The following is a 22,079-nucleotide window of genomic DNA, read 5'->3' as shown; positions in this document are numbered from 1 at the left end:
TCTGCACTCCACACCAAGGGTTTTTGTTAAAAAAAACATGACAAGCACACTTTAAAAAGTTTTATTACAGAAATTCATGGCTGCTAGGGAAAGAACAAAAATAGTATTTGGGATATAATGATTTACATCTGAAAGACTTACGGGCAATGTTCTAAATAGCAATTAGTAAAAAAAATAAAAAACTATAAAAATTTCAAAGCATCTCTTGTTAACTTTCCACTTTCTCTACAATACTAGAATCTAATTACAGATCTACAAACATTTCACAGTATAAATGACAGCAACATAGAAAAAGAAAGATACCACTTAAATACTACAATATGTGTACTTCATTTGTGCCTTCTGGTGGGTCAGTACAGTACCATGCCATATAATGCAGGGTTAACAAAAATGAAGTAAGGATAACGCCTGGAAATAAAATATGCCAAAATTTTAAAGTACTTTTATTTTCCCCTAGGTATATAAACCACAACCTTTCTTACATGGAGCAACTTTGGTGTCCGTACTGCACTAGCCATACACCGACTAAACACGGGGGGGAATAGAGGATACCCATTCTCACCCAATGTATGTAACTCATTCACCCAGTATATGCTTCTTATTCTTACTGCTAGCATCCAAAATGAAAAATCTCTCTAGAGAGACCAGGGTGGACGAAGAGGGTTGCCTCCAATATGAAAGTCTACGGTTTGTATACCTAGGAAGAAGAAGAAAAAAATGTTTCTTCAAGGATACAACAACATTATGCCTTTCACTTCATAGGAAGGTAGTGCCGTCAGTGCACCTCATGCGGTGCACTATAGGCATTACTGAAAGTTCTTTGCAGCCTGCCTCCAGCTCCAACTCTTCAAGTTGCTTTTACTGTACCTCCTTTCACATTCTCTTCCACCTTACTTTCCACCCTCCTAGCAATTCATTCATAATGCAACTGTGAGGTTTTCCTCCTGTTACACATTTCAAACCTATACTGGAAATTTCCTTTTCAGTGCTGAATGACCTCACAGGTCCCAGTGCTTGGCCTTTAGCCTAACTTCCATATTAAATTTAATTCAACTACTATGCCTTTCATATATGGAGACTAACTAATCAGGTGAGAGGTATAACCCATAGTTACAGCTAATTACTCTTTGGGCAAAACAGCTCCACTGACACTGGCCCAAGGATGGAGCAATGCTGCTCTGCTGGCACTATCCCATGGCGCTATCCCAGAGATAATGGCAGTACTTCCCTCCATCCATCCTCTACATTTCATGGACTGGAGTCACATCAGGCTAATACTGAAAAACCCAGACCTCCCTCTGTGAAGTCGGGATCCATTGGTCGGCAGCCTTGCATGGATTATGTAATCAATGGGTTTAAATAAAGGCACTCTAGTTTCTTCCCCCTTGTTTAAAGGGGGGTTAGACAAGAACTCTCATTCTAGAGCAGTAGAATTGGTTCATAATACTAACTAACTCATTCAGATCCAGCTTTGTACTTGGGCATGAATGCTCATGGGTAGTAGAGCCAAGTACATACTGCCATGTAACTATGTTCGTCTCGATCCAGATTGTACTTGAGCATGAATGCTCCTGGGTTGGGTTGTGCAGGAGAACAGGTTGGTTCACAAACCCTCTCTTCCCTTATGTACGATTCACACTATGCAAAATACTCTATTGACCCGTGGGACATCCAGACAGTTCCAAGTACAGTAGTTAAATAACTTTAGCTAAGGCCACCCCTACATAGCTAATGTAAATGTGTCGAGGGACTTGTACATGACATCCCTAAAGTAGAATGAAATGAAAGGGGTCCCATAATGCCAGACTGCTGTCCTCATTACCTGTTGGATCAAAAAGTTCTTCTAGAGGGTACAACTAGGGGCCTCGTAAGCTCTAGAGATGACTTCCAATAGCCAGGAAATGGTGTTCTTAGATACCTCCTCCTTGCAATGTCCTGTGGTCATGAAAAAGCCCTTGCACTCCAGTCAGAGGGTCGTCATCCTTCACAGCATCAGCTCGTACAGAAATGAGAAACTCAAACCTTGGATCCAGAACAGAGGGATTTTGCATCTTGGCCATGAATTCTGGGACAAAAGAGAACAAGAGAGACCACCAAGTGCCTGCCTGACAAGATGTGACAAGCTATACAACTCTCCCACTCTTGGCAAGGCAAGAGCTGAACAGAAGATTGTTTTGAGGTAAGGTATCTGTCCTTGGCTTCAAAATACAAATGTCAGGTCCCACTCAGGGGGTATGATATCTCAAGGAGAACATGACTATTTGAAGCTTCTCATAAGCATCACTATTTCTGAGGAGGTGGACTGGTCCATGCCCCACAAGCAGATCACTTGAGCGAGCTCTGCCTGATAACACTTTAACTGGCAAGATGGGCAGGTCTTGTCTAAATGCGGGAAGACAAGCGGTGCACTACATGTTGAAAGACTGGTTACGGACTAGCCATTAAACCCTTCTACAACACCAATTACAGATGGTGGGCCCATTTACCTTATTAGACATTGGGTGAGGTTGTGCGCAGGATACCAGACCTATCCCTCGCTGTTCTATGAGAAAAGTTTCTCTTTTTCAAGGGATGCTGGATAACCTCCATCCATGAATATATTTTTGGATGTGTGGTTGCAAGCAAAGGGGGCCACAGTGGCAGTGTTCTCATGATGTCAATAGGGGTAATAGAAGTTCTGCATAACACTTGGTGTGTGGCCAGAGAAGGGTTGCTACTGTCATGCAAAGGCCTGTGGTCACTAATACTCTGTTAAGTACCTATCAGTGGAGACGGAACCGGGGAAAATATGTACAAATTCACAATGTCCCATGGGTGTTGGGACTGCTGCCTGTGGGTCTGGAACCAGAGAGCTGAAGATGGGAAACTTCATTGACTCCAGCGGTCAACAAATCAAGTATCAGCTGTCCCCACATGCAAGGCTGGTAGTATGATACAGTACGGAATGGGAATGTTTTTCTACATACCGTACCCTAAATTATTTTTCCGTACCATATAGTACGGTACTGTAATTCTGTACTTTTATTGTACTATATAAGTAAACTCAACTAACATCAGTAACATCCCCTCTTTATGAAATTTAAATGTTAACAGGTGTAAATTGGCAAAGGGGCTTTATATGTAAATGTATATATTCAGTTGTAAGAAAAATAATTATGATGATGATGATATCAATACTTAGGATAAAATCATCAGTGCTGTTATAATCAAGTAGAGTGGAGGAAGGCTGTTCCAAATGGACAATATGGGATTACATGGCTGATGCTGTAAATGTTTGTAACGTGTTACTTCAAGAATTCCACACACGTACAAATGTTAATTAAGGAATTCCAAACATATGCACACATGTATAGTATGTTACAAACTGAAATGTTATGTACCTTAGTTATGTACCTTAGTGATCTATTTGTGCAGTCACTGAAGCAGCCAAATAAGCATTAATAATTGCTTAGCGATATATCAGCCTAAGGTACAGTACGGTACGGAATTTGCCCACTTTTTCCATACCTTCATTGTACCATACCATACTGTGGTAAAATTATCTTGCTGTAATTTCGTACCATACATATTGATTAAACATCAATTGTACCGTACCGTAACGCCAGCCTTGCTCATAGACTAGTCTCTGCCACTGCATGGTGAAGGACCATACCATTCCAATGGGTCACTTAGTCTGCCACAACCGTCTTGCTGCCTGAGATGTACCTGGCTCGTCTCGATCCCATGTATCGGAGCCTATTTGTGCATCTAGCTGGCTTGTTGGCACAACAAGGAGACTTTTCCCTAGTTTGCCGATGGAAGGTCTGGAGGAGTGCCAGTCAAGATACTTTCATCTCTTGGCACGATGTGCAAGTTGTTCATGTTCTGGGGCCTCCAAAATGAGCTCCCCAACCTTTGAGGTAGGTCTGAGAACTGAAGTAACCCAAAGGAGCTCTAAATGACACTCCCTGAAGGATATTGTGACCTGAAGGCCACTAATCCAAGTATTTGTAAACTTCAATGGTGTGGGGGCCCAAATAATGTGGCAGCTTGTCTGAAAAAGACCAATGGCATTTCATTTGCCACCAGAGTGAACAAAGACAGTCTCACCCATTCAAGAAAGCATCTGACAACTTCCTTGAGATTGCCCATGGAGGGGTGTTGGAAAGGCCTTCACCAACATGATGTTTAAGATCACTTCAAGATACTTGATCCTCTGCTTGGGAACAAGGTCAGATTTCCACCAGCTTATGATAATCTCTAAATTGGCAAAAGGACAGCAGACCCTGTCTGTCCTATAGAAGCTTCCTTTATGATGATGCAACAGAAGGATTCTCTTGGTGTGTACTCAAGGCGAGAGTAGTGTGAAGACCCTGGTGAACATCTAAGGGCCGTTGCCAGACCAAAACATATGTCCTTGAACTGGAAAACCTCTCCTTGTCACATGAAACAAAGGAACTTATTGAACTGTGGTGAATAGGGATATGAAGATAAGCACCCTGGAGATTGATCTAGATCAAGTCGTTTCCCTCTGACAGAATACAACACTGGACAAGCAGTTTCCATCATGAGGGGTGTCTGTCTGATTTAGCTGTTCAGAGCTGAGAGATCTATAACAGGCCTCCATCCTCCCAAACCTCTCTCCAGTGGGAAGAGGTGGCTGCAGAAGCCTGAGGTCCTGGTTTGACCTATCTCCATCAATCCCTTCTATCAAGTCTCAACGTTTGTCCACAGAATTTCAGACTTGGTTGGATTGGCAAGGTATGTTGGGCATAGGATTGAGTCCAGGGAGAGAGGAGAAGGAAGGGGGACCATCCTTAAGAGGAAATCTGTATGTATCCATCATGAAAACTACTATTTGCTTTTTCACCCCATTTTGTTGCTATATACCTTCCAATGACTCAAGATGTAGATGAAGTAAGGTCTTGTCTCAATGTCACCTACAGGGTTTTCCATTGAGTGGATGACTTGGATGACTTGGTAACCTTGGTCTGAAATGGAGTTTATGAATTGTCTGGACATGAGGGAAAGGATTAAGTCCCTCCACTGAAGGACTGTGTTGGCCCAGAATTTGATAATCTGGATAAACTGGATCTGCTGTGCTTCCTGGGAAAGAAGTGTCGATATGGGGATTATGTTCTTTAGTTAAGAGTGCTTAGATCTTTGATGGTATTACAAAGAAAAGGATGATGATGATTGTGGTGAGAGACTGGTAACATTCCTTAGAGGTCCTCTCTTTGCTCACATGAAAGGTGGAGAGGTGGTAGGGGCTGGCTGGGGGTGGAGGGTTGAGGGAGGGGGGGAGAGTTGAGGACCTCCACATGCTAAACCAGGGGTTCTCAAACTTTTTAACTCCTTATGAAGTTTCAAATTTTCTATCAACCCCCTAGACTGGCTCAAAAAAAATGTCAGAATCAATTAGAGTAGAATTAGTTAAGTACTTGACATTCAGTATGATAAAAAAGAAGTAACACCTAATAAAAAAAAATGTTTGGAACTTTAGATGTATGAGTATATGTAACTTAATTCTCTGACACGTTAGTTATTTATTGGCCCCCTTTTGACCCCCTTGACTATTCATGGACCCCTTGGATGATCCTATTGACCCCTGGGGGTCGGTATCGACCACTTTGAGAACCCCTGTGTTAAACCAACCGGTGGTACCTAGGGGGTACATGTGGTGGGGAGGAAGGGTAAAAGGAGGAGGAGGCTGTACTGATGCTGTCAACTTTGCTTATGTAAAGACTGTCAACATGAAGGGAAAAGCAAACCTTGACTGCTTAACGAAGGCTAGACTTTTCTCAGTTACTGTAGGGAGCCTAGTTTTTTTTTACCGCTTCCTCTCTTGGTGAAAGTGATGTAGGTTTCAAAACCTGCAATTTGAGCCTCCAAAAGAAGCACTACAGGTGACACAAAATGAGACAAAAATCAAGCACAAGAACCAAGAAAAAACACAAAACACCAGTGCTTTTGGCATAAAAACTGCACGAGTACCATACATGTATGAGAATGTATTATTCACAAGAACACAAATAATAATGCAAAGTGATAACCAACACAGTAAAAAACTGGAAAAAAACAAATCCTCTCTCCCCCTTCCCCATATGGGTATCACCCTTGTTTAGTCAGTTACGCAGCTGATCCAGCATATGTACAGGGAGATACTCCATAGGAAAGGCATAATGTTTGTATCCCTGTAGGAACCAAAACTTCCTTTGTATAGTGAAGCAATTAAATTTTATGTCACACCATGAATAAATTCCTATTTTGATTGCATATCCCGTACTTTGACCAAACTGGTGAAAAATATCTTAAAATTTCTCAATAAAAAATTATACCTGTACAATTCTGACCCAACACCATAAAGTAGTTCCACTCTGAAAATTTCTAATACTGATGTCATCTTACAGTACTATAATTTTCTTGGTTGATTCTCACTATAAAAACAAAGCTTATCTTATTCAGGTATACATGGAAATCTTTATAAAAAAATAACAGACACATCTGTGGTAAACGAACATCAACTCACTGCTTCCATTGGTTCAGAAGAGTCTTGGTCGAATTCATCAAAGCTTTGATCATGCTTTCGTTTTAATTTTCCTTTTTCCTGTGAGCACTGACCATTCATTAATGTCTGTTGAGCTTTATATATGGCCTCATACTCTATTAATTGATGCTTGAAGCCATCATTTGGGTTAATGCAGTATCTCCTATTCTGGACAAACTCAAGTGCCTCCCTGTTAAAATATAAAAAAAATCCTCCTGTTAAAAACATATCAAAATGCATCACAGTACGTACTTATTTGACTAAAATAAAACTTGGCTACTACCCAATTCTACTATTTTAAAAAGGTAGATGGAAAAATATTTTTATAATAAAATTAGGTTTCAAACATACTTACCAAGTAATTACTCAGCTATAGCTTTCCCTTGCACGACAACCATAAATTTTAAAAATCGCAGTAGCATTCATTCAGTTGCATAGTGTAGGTGACATGCCCCACCAACGGCATGGGTACATGGATAACGACTTTTGTTGGTGGCGACATTCTGCTTGTGCCCTTATGTCCATGAGAGGGGAGGAGGGAGTGCTCCGATTCTGTAATCACTTGGTAAGTATGCTACATGAAACTTAATTTTTTATAAAAAATATCATTTTCATATAAGTAACTTACCAAGTAATTACTTAGCTGAATCCCACATTGATAGGAGGTTGGGATGAATGGACATACATATTCTACTCCAGAACATTAAGGTGTGATAATGACTTTGAAATAGAAAGGATGGCTAGCATTGAAACAATGCTTGTCATATCCTTACCTGGTGCTCACCTTAACCTGATGTGGCATGGCAGTTGAGCCGAGGATTGCCTCTACATCAGTGTGAGTCTTACAATGGAGGATAGGCATGACTGCTGACAAGAAGAACATAAAAAATGCCCTTGCCCTAGGCACAGTACCAATAAATCAAACAACCAGACAACGCTGTCACATACACTGACAAAATAACCACTACCCATCCAATAAGACTGGTGGGCACTCCAGGTACAAAGTAACTTCCCGCCTCCTCAAAAACTTTACACCCTATGTCAAGATGAAGAGACAGAGAGAGAATCCCTCCTATGCTTCTTCCCCCAATACCATGCCAACCATTGATAATAGCCCAAGGGTACTGCAATTTTCAAACTGCTTCAACTTCTTTCAAGTAGTGAGACACGAATATCAATTTGCATCACCAAAAGGTCGACTGAAGAATGGATGAAAGGGATAAATTATGCTTGAAGAAGGGAGAGGCAGCGACTGCTCAGACTTCACACGCTTTCACTTTGAATGCAGGCAAGGTGTATTCCTAAATCTGAGAATGAGCTTAAGTGATTAGGTCTCTTAGGAAGAACGACAGTGAGTTCTTCAAAAGAGGGTGAGAAGGATTCTTGACAGAACACCAGAGGTTGCTAGAAGATCCACTCACCTTCTCAGTACTTCGCAGATAATATTTAAGGGCTCTGACTAGGCAAAAAACGCTTTCCTCTTGGCCCAGGATTTCCATTAAACTCTTAATATGGAAGGAACAAGGCCAGGGCTTGGATGAATCCTCATTCTTGGCTAGGAAACCTAGGGTGAAAGAGCACACTGCACCTACTTGGCAGAAGCCTATCCTCCTGTCAGTTGCTTGCAGTTCACTTACACGCTTTGCAGTTACCAAAGCTACGAGGTACAGTGTCTTCTGAATAAGGTTGTTGAAGAAAGCAGAACTGAGGGATATGAAAGGAGGACCCATAAAACAGTTTAGCACAATATCTAGGTTCCAAGAAACCAGATCGGCCTCCTTCTGCTTAGAAGTGTCGAATGACTTGATGAGGTCACTAGGAAGATGACAGATCTCTAGAGGTCCTCAGAAGAGGAAGTCTGCTATTTGGGTCACCATCGATGAAAAACTGTACACTTTGATTGGTAGACGTTACAAGAAGATTGTCGTCTGTAATTTCAAATAGGTTCTGCACCTACTCTCAAAAAACCTTTCATTCTGACAAGTTTTCTGACAATCTGAAGCATGTCAGAGTGAGAGTGGACAACTTTTGGTGGGATCTCTTAAAGTGAGGTTGTTTGAGCAGCCACTGTCTTTGGGGAGGCAGCCTCGGGAAGTCTACCAAAATATATAGAAGGTCCAGGAACCATTCCTTCATGGGGCAAAATGGAACTACAAGGGTCATCAAGATATAGTGAGATAAAGAGTTGTTCAGCACTACCCTCACTATGCTGAAGGGCAGGAATGCATACAGATCCAGACCCGGCCAGTCTTGGAGCATGGCATTCCGTCAGGCATGCCAAGATAGGAAGATGATTGTTTTTTGAGGTGGCAAACAGGTTTAGTCAGTTTGTCCCACAGTCTCTGAAGATCATGACAGACCATGCGATCCAGGGTCCAGTCAGTGGGAAGGGCGAGCTTCTGACAGCTCAGTTCGTCCGCCAGAACGCTGAGTTTCCCTTGAATAAATAGAGTGAGTGACTATTGTCATTTGATTTTGGTGTGCCCATAGAAGAAGCTCCTCTGCTGCCTGGCACAAGGGAAAAGAATGAGTGGCCCCATTTTTCCCAATATATGACAGTGTGGTAATGTTGTCCACATGGAATACCACTGTCTTGTTGTAAGTCATGGTCAAGAAGTATATATTGAAGATCTAGTCATTCTTTTGGGGACCATGTCCCATTAACTTCCATTTTCCAGAAGGGCTCCCAGCCTATATCCAAAGCGTATGAATAGAAGTTTAGATTGGAACTCAAGTGCCAAAGAGACTTTCCCTGCGAAAGTCTTCCTTCGGACAGCCACCACTGGAGGTCAGATTTTATTTCATGAGTGATGGGGAACATGACAGTCCGGTTGAGTTTTCCTGTCCCAGTTGGCTTGTAGGTAGAATTGGAGGACTCGTGTGCAATTTGCCCAACTTAAAGGTCTTGATGGACGACAGATTCCCTAGTAGGCTCATCCAGTGATGGGCCAAACAAGATGAGAGGCCGAGAAAACTGCATATTTTCTGGAAGCAGTTGACGATTCTCTTGGGGGATGGAAAAGCCCAAAAATTCTGAGAGTAGAGAATTATCCCCAAATAGAGAATCTCCTGTGTTGGGGCTAAGTAGGAAGTTTGAAAATTTAAAAGAATTCCTAGTTCCTGAGTAAGGCAAAGATTGGTCTGTAGCTCCTTTGTGCACTTTGCCTTCGAAGGGGCTCCTAGAAGCCAGTCATCCAGGTAAGACTGATGTTGATGCAGATCTGGTGAAGCCATGTGGTGTGAGGGGAGAGGACTCGAGTAAACACTTGATGTGCCAAAACTGTAAGACTTTGTCCAGAAAGACAAACCTGAGATACTTCTTGGAGTCCACATGGATGGGGATGTTGAAGTATGTATGCATCTTGTATGTCCAGCATTATCATCCAATCATCCGGATGAATGGATGCCATGAATGACTGGTTTGTTTCCATCTTGAACTTCGTCTTCCTTACGAAGTGATTGAGGGCACTTAGGTCTAGGACTGGTCTCCAACCCCCCAACATTTTGGGGACTTCAAAAACAGACAATTGTAGAAGCCCTCTGTGAGTGTCCTTGTCTTCTAAGGTTCTATTCAGAAGGAGAGAGGATACTTCCTTCAGAAGGGCCGAATGCTTCTCTGAGCCTGCTGCGTAGGCCGTCAAGACAACAGGAGAGGTGACAGAAGGAGGGTTCTCCTTGAAAGGGATGCTGTAGCCCTCATTCAGAATCTTAATGATCCACTGGTCTGGCCCTCTGTGATCCCACTTTTCCCAAAAATTAAGTTTGCTCCTCTTGATGGTTCTAGTTGGGAACCAGAAGCTGGAGCAGGGTCTAGTTTGCAACTTAGGCTTGCTTACGTGAAAGGGATGCTGTTGCAGCAGAGAGACCATCTTGGGATCAAATGACGACAACGAAGAAATCTTGGGGCACTTGGAAGAGAGTTACGAGGTCTTGAGTGAACCTCTTCTGGAGGTCCAAAGTGATCTATTCCATGATCAACTCAGGGAAAGGGTGAAGCAGATCCAGACTCCTCTGGTGGTGAAGGAGCACCAAAGTTCTCTCTTCTTCCGAACAACGAAAGAGAAAAGGTTTGTGAGTTCCGAAGAGCCATCCCTAATGACTCTGTCCATGCACGACAGCACACTGAACAAGTCTGCTGCAAAGTGATCGTCCAAGTCCTTGAAGTCTTCTGTTTTCTTAGCCAGAACTCCTATCATCCACTCTAGAAAGCTGAACCCTTGGAAACCTTGAAAAGGTTCATAACTAGGTGGTCCAGCTCAGCCGAAGAGAACATAATCTTCGCCAAAGCAAAGGCTGAACAACGAGAAGTCGATGAAGTGACTCTTAATGAGGGAGCTTCCCCAGTGGTGTTAGATAGGTATCTCCTCTTAACCAGACAAGATTGAGGATGGAAGAAAGTAGCCTTGCCTTGCTCTCTCTTAGCACAGAGCCAGTCTTCAATTTCTTTAATCACCTTGGATGACAAGGAAAGAACCATCTTAGGGAGCCTGGAGCTATCTTCTAAGAGGCTCCTAATCAGGAAGGAAGAAGCTCGTGAGCCTGGGACAGCTGGAGTGAAAAAGGACGGAAAACTTGCCAACAGGCAACAAAGAAGAGCTGCATAAGCTGAAGGAGGAGCAGAGTCTTGGCTGATCTCCTCTATCCTCTGAGATTGGAGACAGACAAATCCTGAGCAGGCTTGGAAGTGGGAGCTTTCTTAACCCTTAAACGCCGAAGCGGTATTTTAAAAATCGTCTCCCGTATGCCGGAGGCGTTCGCGAGTGAGCGCCGAAGCGGAAATTATTATTTTTTTTCCAAAAAATCACAGCGCGCTTAGTTTTCAAGATTAAGAGTTCATTTTTGGCTCCTTTTTTTGGTATGCAACCATCAGAGATGAAAAAAAAATATCATTATCATATATAAATATTGGGATATATGACAGCGCAAAAAAAAAAAATTCATATATAATTGTATACAAATCGCACTGTGAGCCAAACGGTTAAAGCTAGCGGGTTGATTTTTTTTCGTTGCATTGTATACTAAATTCCAATCCTTTTGGTATATAACACATTGTAAAATGATCAAGGCAACAAAGAGAAAATATTATCACAAAATGATGCATGAATTCATAATACGCGGACGTAAAAAAAAGCTGTTTTCAAAAATTCACTATAAATCGAAATATTGTGCTAGAGACTTCCCGTTTGTTGCAAAATGAAGGTAATTGATTGAATATTACTAGACTGTAAGTGTTGTAGCTTACAATTGCATTTTTCAACCATTTCGGTCGCGTTAAAATTGACCAAAGGGCGAATTTTTTCTATTTATCGTTATTTATATAAAAATATTTCAAAACTGATAAAAGCTACAACCAGAAGTTTTTTTTTGTTGTATTCTACATGAAATTGCGCACATTTTCATATATAAAACTTTAAGTAACAGCTAATTTAAAATGGTGCAAACATTACTACAATTGGACGAAAAAATTTATGATTTTTTCGGAAGAGTTACCGCACAGACGTAAGGAAAAAGTTTATTTCATAAATTCACCATAAATTGAAATATTGTGCTAGAGACTTCCAATTTGTTGCAAAATAAAGGTAAATGATTGAATATTACTAGAATGTAAGAGCTTTAGCTTACAATTGCTTTTTTTTACCATTTCGGTCGAGTCAAAGATGACCGAAGATTGATATTTTGGCACTTATCGTGATTTATAAGGAAATATTTCAAAACTGATAAAAGCTAAAACCATGGGTTGTTTTTAGTTGAATTCTACATGAAATTGCGCACATTTCCATATATATATAACTTTATGTAACGGCTAATTTAAAATGATGCAATCATTACAACAATCGGACAAACAAATATGATATTGTCATGATACAATAAAGTTTTATACATACTTACCTGGCAGATATATACTTAGCTATTGACTCCGTCGTCCCCGACAGAAATTCGAATTTCGCGGCACACGCTACAGGTAGGTCAGGTGATCTACCGCCCACTGCCGCTGGGTGGCAGGAATAGGAACCATCCCATTTTCTTAGACAGATTTTCTCTTCCACCTGTCTCCTGAGGGGAGGCTGGGTGGGCCATTTAATTGTATATATCTGCCAGGTAAGTATGTAATCTAGCCTCCTGTGGGGGCAAGCCAGCCTCAATGGGTGCCGGTCCCAAGCCCGGATAAATAGGGAGGGTTGGTGTCAGGAAGGGCATCCGACTGTAAAAACCCACGCCAAAACCAATGGAATGAGTCGTGATATTGATGAGAATAGGGCTAGGGCGTACTCCGTAAACGACGCACAGACACATCGCCCTAACTCTGTGACAAGGCGAGGGCTACTGCATCATGAGCGGGTGCAGCTAAAGAAGCGAGCTCTAAATGTGATCAGAATAGGCCAGCTCAATATTGGGTCTATGACAGGAAGAGGAAGAGAGTTGGCAGAGTTAATGAGGATAAAGAGAGTGGATATTTTGTGTGTGCAGGAAACTCGATGGAAGGGTAATAAAGCTAAAGAACTGGGGGATGGCTACAAGTTAATCTATAGTGGAGCAAATGAGCAGGGTAGGAATGGCGTTGGAGTAGTGTTGTCGGGGGAAATGAAGAATGCAGTGACGGAAGTGAGTAGAAAGAATGACCGCATTATGAGAGTGAAGATATGTTATGGAGGGGAAACAATGAACATCATTAGCGCTTATGCTCCACAAGTGGGCTGCACAGAGGAAGAAAAGAGCCGTTTTTGGAACGAAATGAGTGAGGTAACGCAAGAACTGGAAGAGCAGGAGAGGACTGTAGTGGGGGCAGACTTTAATGGACATGTCGGAAATGAAAAGGATGTAATTGAACGTGTGCATGGAGGACATGGGATTGGGGAGAGAAACCCAGAAGGAGAGAGTATAGTAGACTTTGCCGTGTCCTTTGATATGGCAATAGTGAACACATTCTTCAAAAAGAAGAGGGAGCACTTGATAACATACAGGAGTGGCGGTAGATGCACACAAATAGATTACCTCCTTTACAATAGATCAAGGCTGGTGGAAGTTAGGAATTGTAAAGTTATCCCAGGTGACCACGTGGCCCCCCAACATAGGCTCCTTTGTATGGATTTAAAGATGAAAAGAGAAAAGAAAACGAAAACGAATGGGGTAAAGAAAATCAAGTGGTATAAATTGTTAGGGAGGGATAATGATAAGAGAGAGAAGTTCTGAGAGAGTTCTGAGAGAGTTCTGGAGAAGAGTGCTGGGAGAGGTTGATCTGGGAATTGAAGATGTGGGAGAATGGTGGAGGCATAATGCATCAGTGATTAGAAGACATGGAAAGGAGATACTAGGGGAAACATCTGGAATAGTATGGGAGGAAAAGGAGAGCTGGTGGTGGGAAGAAGAGGTGGGGGAAGTGGTGAAAGGTAAAAGGGAGGCAAAGAAGAGATTTGAAGAGTCACAGCTGCAGGAGGACAGAGAAAGATAAGAGAAAGAAACAAAGAAGTAAAAAGGGTGGTAGCTCAAGCTAAGGCAAGGGCATATGAAGAGGTTTATAATGACTGGAAACCAAGGAAGGGTTGAGTAAGATGCTCAAACTGTCAAAAGTAAGAAATAAAAGAACAAAGGACATCACCCATATTAAGCAAATGAAAGATAGGAATGGTACGGTCGTAAAAAAAGGAAGAAGACATCCTGAAAAGATGGAAAGAGTATTTCGAACAACTGCTAAATGAAGAAAATGAAAGACTTGTAAGAGAGGATGGACAAGTAAACATGGGAATGGTAATGGGGATATCTAGGGATGAAGTGATACGAGCCTTAAAAGAATGAGAAATGGGAAGGCAACAGGACCTGACTTAATCCCAGTCGAAGTTTGGAAAGCCTTAGGAGAGGAAGGGTAGACATCTTGTATGATCTGATGGTAATAAAAATATTCGAACAGGAAAAGATACCAGAAGAATGGCGGGAAAGCATATTGATACCTATATTTAAAGGTAAAGATGATGTCCAGGAAATGCAGTAATTATAGAGGTATAAAACTAATGTCTCACACGTTGAAGATTTTGGAAAGAATCATAGATAGCAGGCTGAGAGAGGAAGTTAGAATAGGGAAGGAACAGTTAGGATTTATGAAGGGAAGCGGCACAACGGATGGAATATTTTGCATAAGGCAGCTAATGGAGAAATTCAGAGAAAAACAACGAGACCTGCATCTGGTATTCATAGACCTTGAAAAGGCCTATGACAGAGTGCCAAGGCAAGAAATATGGAGATGTTTGAGGGAGAAGATGGTGCCGGAAAAGTATGTCAGAATTATTCAGGAGATGTACAGGAATGTGTATACTAGAGTGAGGAGTAGTGTTGGTGAGACGGATGGATTTGAGATAGGAGTTGGATTACACCAGGGGTCAGCACTTAGCCCATTCATCTTCAACATCGTGATGGATGTAATGACCAGGGATGTTAGAGAAGCAGTGCCATGGTGCATATTATACGCGGATGACATTGGTGGAGAGCAGCACTTGAGGAGAGAGGAATGAGAATAAGCAGATCAAAAACCGAATATATGTGTTCTAGTATTACTGAGGACGGTGGAAGTAGCATAAGATTGGGTGGGGAAGAAATAAAGAAAGTACAGAAGTTCAAGTACTTAGGGTCCGTATTGGAGGATAGTGGAAGCATGGACCAAGAGGTGAGACACCGAATTCAGGCAGGATGGAATAACTGGAGGTCTGCATCAGGGGCCCTCTGTGACAAGAAGGTCCCTCTGAAATTGAAAGGAAAGTTCCATAGGACGGTGGTCAGACCAGCAATGTTATATGGAACAGAAACGGCAAGTATGAGGAAAACAGAGGAGAAGAAGATGGATGTAGCAGAAATGAGAATGTTGAGATGGATGTCGGGAGTAACAAGGGAAGATAGGATTAGAAATGAGTATATAAGAGGATCAACAAAGGTAGCTGAAATATCGAAGAAAATACAGGAAGGAAGGCTTCGATGGTATGGACACCTGTTACGAAGGGAGGAACGGCATGTTGGAAGACATACGATGGAAATGGAAGTGCAGGGTAGAAGGAAGAAGGGAAGACCAAGAAAGAGATGGCGTGATTGTGTAAGGGAAGATATGGAATTGAAAGGTATAAATGAGAACGAGGCACAAGACAGAAATCGATGGAGACGACTCATTCGTAATGGCGACCCCATATAAAAATGGGTTTAAGCTAGGAAGAAGAAGAAGAAGAAGATCTGCCAGGTAAGTATGTATAAAACTTTATTGCATCATGACAATATCATTTTTATACATTCAACTTCCCTGGCAGATATACTATACTTAGCTGATTGGCACCTTTGGCGGAGGGTAAGAGACAGCTAATTACTGAATAGACAGGAAACAACATACGCTGTAGGTAACAAAAATATAAGAAACCTTGGTTCCTACCTGTGTCGGCGAAAGACTTCATGGCTACTGCCTGGGAGCTTACATCGCCTCAAGAGCCTCAGCGAGGTAGTGACCTCATGCTAAGAGTTCTTGATGGTCTGTCGATGGGGTCTTATCCACTTACTCGACAGACCCTAAGGATCTTTGTCAATGGGGTCCTATCCACTTACATGACAAAACACCTTGCCATATGGCATCATCAAGGAGCATAACACCGATCCCAATCACCTGATCCTAATACTGGGGTTAGTACTACGATTGAAAAGTTATCCCCCCAACATCCTTTCAAACAACCATAAAAACTCAAAACCAAACAATTTTATAGTTAAAAATAATATTTAAGGATCAGTACCAGCTCCCTGTCCCAGCACGGTATCCGCTGATACATAAGGTCCAAGAGAAAAGCACTTTTCATAAGTCACTCTGACGTCTTTTAAGTAGTGGGAGGCAAATACCGAGTTGCATCTCCAATATGTTGCTGCTAATATGTCTTTCATTGACATATTTCTATTAAAGGCTAGGGAAGTTGCAATTGCACGGACTTCGTGTGCTCTAACCCTAAGCAGCTTAAATGCTTTCTCCTGGCATTTCATGTGAGCCTCCGTTATCACATTTCTCACGAAGAATGCTAATGCGTTCTTCAACATTTGCCTCTTCGGGTTCCTTACCGCGCACCATAGGCTCTGATTACAACCCTGAAGTTGACTCTTTCTCTTCAGATAAAACTTCAGTGCTCTGACCGGACAGAGAGACCTTTCTGCTTCTCTACCCACAAGGGGAGAGAGGCCCTTGATTTTAAAACTTCTGCGCCAAGGTTTAGAAGGGTTCTCATTCTTGGCCAAAAACAGAGGTTGGAAAGAGACAACAGCAGAATCTCCTCTAAAACCTAACCGAGAGTTTAATGCATGTATCTCACTGACCCTCTTGGCAGTCGCGAGGGCCAAGAGAAAAATGCACTTTCTCGAGAGGTCTCTAAAGGATGCCTTATTAGGTGGTTCGAAAGTATCCGAAGAGAGAAACTGGAGGACCACATCCAGATTCCAACTTGGTGTGATAGAGGACTTAGTCTTTGTAGTACCAAAGGATCGTTTCTAAATACAGCCGAGAGCATACTCCTATAACCTTTTATGGTTGAAACAGCTAAGCGTGATTCCTCTCTAAGGAAGAGAAGGAAATCAGCAATTTCGGTCACAGAGGTATCGGAAGAGGACAGCTTCTTCGACCTACACCATCTACGGAAGACTTCCCACTTCGATTGATAGACCCGCAGAGTAGAGGATCTGTGGGCTCTGGCAATTGCGCTTGCAGCTTTTCGAGAAAAGCCTCTCGCTCTGACAAGTCTTTCGATAATCGAAAGGCAGTCAGGGAGAGAGCGTGGATGTTTCTGTGATATCTCTCGAAGTGGGGTTGTTTGAGCAGATCTGTCCTCATGGGAAGAGATCTGGGGAAGTCCACCGTCCATTCGGCGGGCCAATATGGGGCTATGAGTGTCAGTTTTGTCGCCTCCGAGGAACGGAACTTTCTTAACACTTCCCCCAGAATCTTGAAAGGGGGAAAAGCGTAGGCATCTATGCCCGACCAGTCCATGAGAAGGGCATCTATTGCTATTGCTCTGGGATCTTCGACAATGGAGCAAAAGTTTTCCATCCTTCTGGAGAGGAACAAAGCGAACAGGTCTATCTGAGGCTTCCCCCAGAGAGACCAGAGCTTTCGGCAGACTTCGGAGTGGAGGGTCCACTCTGTTGGAAGGACCTGGTTCTTCCTGCTGAGTCTGTCTGCTCTGACATTTTTGGTTCCTTGTACAAACCTCGTCAACACTACAATGCCTCGTTCCTCTGCCCATATCAAGAGGTCTCTCGCTATCTTGTATAGTGTGAGCGAGTGAGTCCCCCCCCCTGTTTTCGGATGTAAGCCAGAGCCGTGGTATTGTCCGAATTTACCTGGACTACCACGCCTCTGACCTCCGACTCGAAGTTCTTCAAGGCTAGATGAACTGCCATAAGTTCCTTTACTTTTATATGCCAGGACACCTGCTCTCCTGTCCAGGTTCCTGACACTTCCTTCTTTCCTAGCGTTGCTCCCCATCCCGTTTCCGAGGCGTTGGAAAACAACACTAGGAGAGGGCTCCGAATCACAAGGGATATACCTTTGTTCTTCTGAAGCGGGGTTAACCACCATCTCAGGTGTGATTTTATTTCTTGTAGAATGGGAAACTGATCTGAAAGTTCCCCTTTCTTTCTGTCCCACATTCTTTGCAGGTAAAATTGCAGAGGTCTCAGATTGAGCCTCCCTAGGGAAACGAACTGCTCCAGCGACGAAAGGGTGCCCAGAAGACTTAACCATTCCCTCGCTGAGCTTCGTTCTTTCCCTAAGAAGGTTGAGACTTTTTCCAAGCCTCGAGCAATTCTGTCTTGCGATGGAAATGCTCGAAAACCCCGAGAATCCATCTAAATCCCCAGATAGACAATGTCCTGACTGGGGATCATCTGAGACTTCTCGAGGTTCACGAGCAGTCAGAGTGAGCGAACGAGATTCAAAGTAGTTTCCAAGTCCTCCAAACATTGTTGTTTTGATTTGGCCCTTATTAGCCAGTCGTCCAGATAGAGGGATATGTTCACCCCCTCCAGATGAAGCCACCGTGCTACGTTCCTCATCAGGCTGGTGAACACTTGAGGAGCCGTAGACAGGCCAAAGCACATAGCCCTGAATTGAAAGACCCTTCCCTGCATCATGAAACGTAGATATTTCCTCGATGACGGATGCAGAGGGACGTGAAAATATGCGTCTTGTAGATCCAAGGAGGCCATCCAATCTCCTGGACGCAGAGCCGCCAGAACCGAGTTGGAGGTTTCCATAGAGAACTCCTGTTTCTCTACGAATCGGTTCAGTGCGCTCACATCCAGGACAGGTCTCCACCCTCCCGAGGCTTTTGGTACGAGGAACAGTCGATTGTAAAAGCCCTGAGAGAGAGTGTGGATCCTGTACTAATTCTATGGCCTCCTTGTCCAACATTTGTTCTACTAGTTGAAGAAGGGTCTTCCTTTTGACAGGGTCCGCGTACTTCGCCGACAGTTCCCTTGGAGTAGACGTCAAGGGAGGCCTGTCTCTGACGGGGATGAGATATCCTCTCCTCACTATTGAGAGGGACCAGTTGTCTGCCCCTCTCGACGCCCATTCTTCTGCAAAGTTCAGAAGTCTGGCGCCTACTGGTGTTTGGAGGACTTGAGGTTCACTTGCTTTTCTTGGTAGGTCTAAAGGCAGAAGACCTATCTCTTCTTTCTGCTCCTCTCTTCTTAAAGGAGGACCTAGAAGACGAACTCCCTCGAAAGGGCGGCTTTGGGTTCCGTGTCTCCCTCTTCGTGGCAGGAACAGCTGTCCTCGGCCTTTTGGTTGACTGAACCAGCAGATCTTGTGTCGCCTTCTCAGTAAGTGAGTGAGAAATGTCTCTCACTAACTGAGAAGGGAAAAGCTGGTTAGACAGAGGAGCGTACAGAAGGGACGACCTCTGTACCGGAGAGACAGCTTTCGTAAGAAAAGAACTGAATACAGTTCTCTTCTTAAGTATTCCCGCCCCGAAAAGGGAGGCCACTTCTCCCGATCCGTCTTGCACTGCCTTGTCCATACAAGTCAAAATACTATTAAGGACATCGGGGCTCAGTTGTTCATTGTCTTGTGTCCTCTTGGCCATCACCCCAAGGGACCAGTCCAGAAAGTTGAAAACTTCCAAGACATGGAACAATCCCTTAAGGAGATGGTCCATTTCAGACATTCCCCAAGTTGTCTTGGCTGAAGATAGAGACTGTCTCCTCGACGCGTCCACCAGAGTTGAAAAATCTGCCTCTGCAGAAGCTGGGAGGGCGAGTCCCATTGCTTCGCCTGTCTCATACCAGATACCCCTCCTCCCAGAAAGTCTGGAGGGAGGGCAGGTAAAGACAGTCTTTCCTGCCTCCTTCTTGGAGTTAAGCCAATTTCCAAAAGACTGCAAAGCCTTCTTCATGGAAATTGTCGGCCGCATCTTCAAGAAGGAGGACGACTTTGAGGTTTTAGCGCTCGTGAACAGCGACCGAGGAGACGGAGGAGCGGCAGGACTCAAAGAATCTCCAAATTCTTGGAGCAAAAGCGCCGCCAACGCTATGTAGTCCGATAGTCCAGCCCCTTTTTGATCTTCGGTGTCAGAGACATCTTCCAATACAAGTTCCACCGGAGAATCATTATTAGCCAAGGGAGAACGTCTCTTCTCGCAAGGTGAAGGGCTCTTCGCAGGATCAGCTCCCTCCCGACAAGGGCGACGGCCGCCTGTGCGACATCTTGCGTCCCTGTCCGGCGATTGCTGATCCTGAGAAAAAACCCGATCATCATCTAAGTCCTCCTGACAAGAATGACAGTCGCCTGTGACGTCTTGCATTCTTATCAGGAGACAGTTGTGCTTGCGGCAGGTTTCCACCAGAAACGGACATATCGTGAACAGGACGACGGACGCCTGTGCGACGTCTTTCGTCTCTGTCCAGAGAAATCCGCTCCTGGTCCAAATCATAAAGAGACGCTTCCTGGTTGAATTCTCCGTATGGTTCTCTTGAAGAAAATCTTGGCGCTTGGTGCTTAACAGTTGCCGAAAGTCTGGTTCGTTCAATGCGTTTGGACGTATCTGTCCATCTTGGACAGTGTCGTCTGTCCGAGCTGTCCACATATGGAACTTGGCGCTTGGCTGGTGTCATTCCAGTACAACACTTTTGCCTGCCCGTCTTGTCCGCTTCTGGCGCCTGGCACCCGGACGGAGTTGCCTGCGCACGACGTTTTGTCCTATCCAGGCTGTCCGCCTTGTCCAGGTTGTCCGCAATCGGCACGAGGCGCTTGGTCATAGTTGTCCGCATAGGACATATCTGCCTGTCCGGGCTGTCCGTGTCTGGCGAATGGTGTCTGGTTGGCGCCGTCCGCATAGGACACTTTTTCCTGTCCGAGTCGTCCAATTCTGGCGCCGAGCGCCTGGATGGTTCTGTCCGACTCGGACTCTCTTCTTCATTGTCCGTATCTGGCGTCCCAAGCCTATGAGTTTTCGTCCGTCTTTCCTTATTCATCTCTGTAATCGGACGAGGAGTAGAGGAGAGGAGTCTGGAGTCCGGAACGCCCGCCGGACGAGATCTCTTAACAGGAAGAAAATCGTCCTTTCTCCTCGGAAGGTCTTTTCTCAATACAGTGGGGCCTCTCTTAGTCACGGATCAGCAATCACGGATTCAGTTAATCACGGGTTTTTCCTTGGACCACTTCTCAGTCTATATATTGCTGGTCTATGAATCACAGCATCCGGGCTTGTAGGTGGTAGGCTAAGCCTCGTCCGGTTCTGATAACCAACAAATGCATGAACAGATTCACATTATGATATTAACTGACAATGAAGGTAATAAAACCATTCTCACCTTATATATTATTGGCATATCTTCATAACATATAGCCTATCCATGGAATAATTCCACGTCATTGACATCAACTTGTAGTTGAGCGGCCAGCAGAAATGTAAACATTGAGTTACACTTCACAGCACCTTTGTCATTCTTAACCTTTTAGAAATGTTAATAGTAGTAGTGTAATTACAAAGTTAGTTAATAACATTTAGGAAAACATAAATTTTCAATTCGAACTTCATTATTGTTTTAGTATAACATAATCAACTTCTCTGAACACTGCAGTCATACAAACGATAATTGTCATAGATCATCGTATGTTGTTTGCAATCAGCGACGAAGCGTAAACGTAATAAAACCATTTTTACCTTATATATTATTGTCATATATTCATAATAAAACGCAAATCTTATATATTATTGACATATCTTCATAATAAAAAGCCTCTTCAAGGAATAATTCCTTGGGGAATCCATTTTTCAAAAGACAAAAATACACTTTACATGTTTACAGTATACAATGAACAATGATTACTTTATTTTGATGTGATTACATTAATATTACAGTATGGTACTCTAAGCAGTACAGTAACTATTTTTTAACATAAATGTATATTCATTCACGAAAAAAATACATATGACCACCGTGACGTCACCGTTCTACAAAGTACCGATGTATTTTTACGTAAGTATCCTCTAAACACTGTCATAAATCACTTTACTTACTTTTTTTGTGAAGCCCAAATGCTACG

General features: G+C 43.3%; 1 protein-coding gene across 1 annotated transcript in view; it reads right to left on the bottom strand.

Moving 5' to 3' along the window:
* Positions 1-45: 45 nt before the first annotated feature.
* Positions 46-22,079, bottom strand: part of LOC135221722 (serine/threonine/tyrosine-interacting protein B-like) — a 128,131-nt gene continuing 106,097 nt past the window's right edge. Inside the window, exon 5 of the mRNA XM_064259511.1 lies at positions 46-6,716. Coding sequence (XP_064115581.1) covers positions 6,500-6,716 — 217 coding nt within the window. The 3' untranslated portion in view covers positions 46-6,499. The remainder of the gene's footprint in view (positions 6,717-22,079) is intronic.

This window comes from Macrobrachium nipponense, chromosome 3 (genome assembly GCF_015104395.2).
Source record: "Macrobrachium nipponense isolate FS-2020 chromosome 3, ASM1510439v2, whole genome shotgun sequence".
NCBI classification, from domain to species: Eukaryota; Metazoa; Arthropoda; class Malacostraca; order Decapoda; family Palaemonidae; genus Macrobrachium; species Macrobrachium nipponense.
This window is presented reverse-complemented; position numbering and strand designations above follow the sequence as displayed.